This window comes from Mastomys coucha, unplaced genomic scaffold (assembly GCF_008632895.1).
Source record: "Mastomys coucha isolate ucsf_1 unplaced genomic scaffold, UCSF_Mcou_1 pScaffold8, whole genome shotgun sequence".
Taxonomy (NCBI): Eukaryota; Metazoa; Chordata; class Mammalia; order Rodentia; family Muridae; genus Mastomys; species Mastomys coucha.
This window is the reverse complement of record NW_022196914.1, coordinates 54,857,058-54,862,671: the sequence shown is the minus strand read 5'-3', so window position 1 is coordinate 54,862,671 and position 5,614 is coordinate 54,857,058. Positions and strand designations below refer to the sequence as shown.

Here is a 5,614-nt window from a genome sequence, read left to right as displayed (position 1 = left end):
ACACACACACACACACACCCTGCCCACCCACACTCCACTCACACATGCTTAGGCCACACACCATTCTGCCCCCACACACTCCTGGTGGTAGATACTGCAGCATCCCAAGACAGAGCACACACCTGAAAAGCCCTGCACAAACCTGGAAAACACAGGGTCTACAATGATGCCACCATCAGATGAATGAGTGACTAAGGAATAAGCAACAGTCCAATTCTAGTATGCTAGGACAGTGACCACATTTCCTCCTTGCAAAAGCAAAGACAGAATGCAGCCTCACCTCCCAAATAAATAGAAAAGGCATTAATATACATGTCAGAGTAGAATTTAACTTATCTTTGTATATGGTTTTGTTTATTCCACCTAAAATAAGAAGAAATAAAACTCAAGAGAAAAATGAGTCACGAAACTTTAGTTTTAATAAATGATACATATTTTTAGAAGATATAGTTTCTAGTCACTAACAAGGCAACAAATCATTTGCATACAGGTGCTAGGTTGTTTTGAGAATAAAATGAAAACAAAATAAAAATTTCAAGTGTTAACTAACAGTGGTTAAAAAAACATAAACTATGTTTATACACACAGGAAGGTCACTTAGTAAAACAATCTTCAAATTGAACTCTAGTCAATAATAAAATTAATTTTCACTAATAGTAACACTTCTTAGATTTAAGTCATATGCAGCATAATAAATGTTTATATATTGTAGAAAACTACAACCACTTTACTTACAATGAAGTTAAGGGGCTCCACAAAGAGCTCTCTCCCCCTAGAAATGTAAAACTTAAAGCACAGAAGGGCTGAGAGTACTCAGTTCATCTTTAGTGCACGGTAGCCCTAGCTTCGGTACGCACCACTCCCGGAAGTAACCAGAAAAACAAACAAGCAAACTGAGACACAGTGTTCAAGGAGACAGAGATATATAAAAATGATTTAATCTCTTTATACTAAAACACAAGTCGATGTAGAAAAATGTATGAAATACTTTATAATTATTTGTAAGCTTGACATATCACTTAAAGTATCTATGAGAATATATTCAGTTTGTGAAATTGTATTTACATTTTCCTCTCAGATTAGTAACTTTTAATTTTAAAAAGCAATATGTTCTAAATACTGTATAATCAGCTGGGTAGAGCTCACAACTGATTTTCCAAGTTTGTAATATTGGGACTGGAGAGATAGCTCATTATCAGTTAAAGAGTGCTTGCTGCTGATCCAGAGGACCTGAGTTCAATTCCCAGTTCTGACCTACTCAGGAACTAGCACATGTGGAGTGCATGCATGCCTGAACACACACACACACACACACACACACACAGAGTAAAAACATGTATGCACGCAAAAATACATTTATGCACACACATGCACACAATCAAGAACATGAAAACAGCAGGGCGGTGGTGGCGCACACCTTTAGTCCCAGCACTGGGGAGGCAAAGGCAGGCAGATTTCTGAGATCAAGGCCAGCCTGGTCTATACAGAGAAACCCTGTCTCGAGAAACCAAAAAAAAAAAAAAAAGAACATGAAAACATACATATACAGGCACATATATGCACACACTTGTACATGTGCACACATTTGTGAAAAAACATACATGTACATGAACATAAACATACATGAACACATGCACACTTATACACAAAAAAAATCAAAAGATAACTACTATTACATATTGCTTAAGATTCCTTATACAAGTTAAAAATTACATTTGATTTTAGCATAGAAACAGTAAGTTGTTACAAACTATACAATAATTAAAGTTTCTAAATTTTATTGTAAAGAATATGATAAATTGCTAACAATCTGCCAACAAAGATAAATTCACTTTATAAGACATTTTAACTACTGATTGCACAAACTTCAAATAAAAAAATAAAAATTTCAAATAAAAAAAGTATTTTAAAAGTATAAAACTGGGGGAAAGAAGTTTAAAAGTTCAACAGCAGTTTATTTATAAAGTATAGAAATTAGTCACCCTGAGTAAAAATTCATGATAGAGATTCACTCACCTACTTTTGCAAATTAGTCCATAAGATTAAACAGTGCTCAAAACTGTAAACTCAACTACAAGTAACAACAACCAAAAAAAAAAAAAAATCCAGGGCGTGATAACGTGTGAACCTGTGTGTCCTAATAGGGGTCTCTTGCCAGGTATCATATGAAAGATTACATAGTACACATTTAAACAGGAATCCGTCACTGTCAAAACACTTTTCAATCAGCAAAATGAGTTTGCTGCGCACTTTGTAAAAGTTAATCCAGTCCCTTAGCCCACTTCATGAGCACTCACCTCTCTCCACGGACTGACGAACTGTGTCCGAGCATATCTTGTTAGCATATGGATTATGACCACCTGCCCCCATTCTTCAACATCAACCAGCAGGTTACAAAGCTTGCGGTAATTCCTGTGAATCAGATCGATTCTATCTGGACACACTTCTTCAAAAGCCATCACCACGCTGCCAGCCACTAGCTAAGAAGAAAGAAATAGTAACTCATTAAAATGCACTGTGAGTCCGCCTAAGCTACTACTCAGCGTTCCAGATGCACAGACAATATTAGCAATAAAATTGAAAGTTTCAGCCATTCAGTTAAAATGAGCAATACAAACTACCATTTCCTTGAAGAATAAATACTATCAAGTGATTTAATTAGTATAGAAAACTAACCTTTTTCTGAAGGGAGATAAATCAGGGTTATCTTATTTTATCCATTAAATTCTAATATACTGTACATGAATTAAATATTAATGATTCAGTTTTCTTTTTAAAACAAACTTAAGCTTTAATGTAAAGATGTTTTCTTAGTAGTAATGACGTTCAGAAAGGGATCCAGGGCAACCACAGAGATGCACTGCCAACTTAATTGAACTGCTACTGACTCAACAATGGGCTTATATTACAAAGAACTTGGTATTTTTAATGCAAGCACACTTTAAATGATGTACATTTTAATCCATTTGTTTTTTAGCAATATAATTTATTTCAAAGAAAATACAGTGACTGAAATGTTAGTATAACATGCATCAAAATCAGAATAATATACTGCCAAAAGGTGGCAGCTTTCCCCTAGACCAATTAATGAAATCACAGATGTTGACTTTTGAATTGTCATGCTCTTACAACTCTTGGGTGAAACTCAGATTCCTTTAGTATAAAGATACAAGGCAAGCATTCTTCTATGTGTACCATAGGTATATATGTACAGTTAGCCAACAGTTTTGGAAGAACAAAAAAACAAATTATTATCATATTCTTTCTAAACACTGGGGATTTTCCTTTTAGTATCTAAAACTTCCCCAATGACTAAAAATAAGCAATTAAATAGAAATATAACTTATTGAAATGCTACTTTTTGAAAAATATTAGCTACAATGATATTCACATTTTGAGTGTTTGTCCCTCTACTTGGTTGCCATTTAGTTTATTAATATGCAACCAACAACACAATTGAAAGAAAACAGCTCAGAATATAGACTTGCTATTATGCTAAACAAGTTTCAAGTCCTGTGGGGATTTTATGAATTACCAATCAGTATAAACGTGAAGCTGCATTTATTGACTCCAGCCCTACCCATGTACTGGTGCCTGCTGGTCCCAGCATGTATGCACCTCAATCGAAAAAGCAAAGAATTGATTATTTGTGTGAGCTAAATAAAAATGCATTATATGTCTAACTTCCTATTTGCTGTTGATATGGAAAGCATGTTAAATGCATGTTTGCAACTCCACATGTCAACGTCTTCTGCATGAACTGCTCTTCAATGCAGGCCCAGCAGCTTACAACTGTGTTATATGAGATTAAAATTAATAATTTAAAAGACTCTTAAGATAAGCAAGTTTAGAACATCAAACTGTAGAATTAACTCCTATTTAGAAGTCATAAACATCAATATAGTTTATATACAAATCAATTACTACCATAAATAATAACTGGTAAAGAATGTTAAATTTAAAAACTGAGGTACATCTTAGAATAATCTATAAGACTGAGCTCATTTTAAGTTTTAAATAGTTTTCATTTTTTTAAGTGCTACCTAAAATCAATGCTTTTTTAACCCAGAATGTATTTTCTTTCAAACGGTTAGATACCAAACAATGGAATGGGAAATCAGCTGCTGCAGGATATTAAGTTTATCAAGTCACAGCAATAAACACGCAACTGCAGGGCGCTAACACTGTAAAGCGCCACAGTATTCCAGGAAGGAAGGAAAATAATCATTTAACTACAAATAAGGGCTCAGGAAACACTAACAATAGGAAGAATGTAAAAAAAGAGCACTATTACAAAGCAGCACGGACCATTTCAGAAACGCACTTCAGTGGACTGTTTGTTTGTTTGTTTGTTTTAAACAATCTAAGAGCTTTTGATAAACACAAGCAGAAATAATGATCACTTGGGCCTATTAAATGTTCAATATCCACAAAACATTCAGAATTAAAATAAAATGATCTATTTAGATTTGAAAACCAAAAATATTGGCTTCCAAAAAACAAACAGTTAATTCCCATCTCACTGTGTCAACAGCAGCTCTTCACCAAGTGGGAATAAATCACTCCAACAAAGCTGCAATGAGCTCGTCAGATTCAAATGCAGCTTTCCATTTATGTATTTTTTATATTAAAGCAATAAACGTGGTTCATTTATCTCCGCTTGGTTGCCACGTTTTTCTGTGCTGTTGCTATGAACTTCAGCCATTAGCTGTGCTCCAAGGTAAACTACATGAGCCATCAACAAAAGTGACACCCCATCTATGGAGTTCATATTTTCTCTAGATTATCTATGTTCGTTGACAAGCTGGTAATGAAAAAAATCACACTAAGCAAATGGTTCCTCTAATAACAATAAATTTTCTATAAAATTATGAAGGGTACAAAACGTTTCCTTGCATCTATTTTGTCATGAATTCTAATGAACATTACAAAAATCTGAGTGCTGGGTCATCACAAGAAGTGTATCACAGTTTGATTGATAAGATGGTATAAGTTAGCCAACCCTGCCAAGATTTTCTTCCTTAAATTAATGGCTATCCAACCTGGCCTGATCATACAGCCCAAATGATATTCCCCTTCTTATTTCAATTTTCTTGAGGCATGGAAAATAGGAAAGATCAGTCATTTATCTTCTAATAGCTGGATAATAGATCCATCACAATAAAACATCTGCATAAACTCGGGGGTTGACTTTCTTCTTTTCCCCAGAACAGTGAGGCTTTCACCAGCATTAAAATCAGTAACTTGGAAAATGGTACCATGCCCTACAGTTTAGCTATGAGCTATCAGCCTATTCATTAAATAGAGTTCTGTACCTAAAGTCAAGGAAACGTCGAGTCATCAAAACTTCATAAACAACTCCACTTTTTGGAAAGCACTAATGTCATTTGTCTTCCTGAGAAATTTAAATGCTTTGATAAGGTTTCTTTCAAATTAACTTGAAAACATAAGTAGCTCCTTGCCTTCGAGGTATTCTAAATATCCGGTTCTGTGTTTTCAATGCTCAGCAAATATGAATTTATTTCAAAGAAAAATAAACAAGTGTTACAGATTTAAGAATGCATCTGTAGCCGGGCAGTGGTGGCGCACGCCTTTAATCCCAGCACTTGGGAGG

At 34.6% G+C, this 5,614-nt stretch overlaps 1 protein-coding gene across 1 annotated transcript in view; it reads right to left on the bottom strand.

The window, feature by feature from the left end:
• Ap3b1 (adaptor related protein complex 3 subunit beta 1) overlaps window positions 1-5,614 on the bottom strand; it is a 210,467-nt gene that overhangs the window by 143,957 nt on the left and 60,896 nt on the right. The window contains exon 7 of the mRNA XM_031360065.1: window positions 2,298-2,480. Coding sequence (XP_031215925.1) covers window positions 2,298-2,480 — 183 coding nt within the window. The remainder of the gene's footprint in view (window positions 1-2,297; window positions 2,481-5,614) is intronic.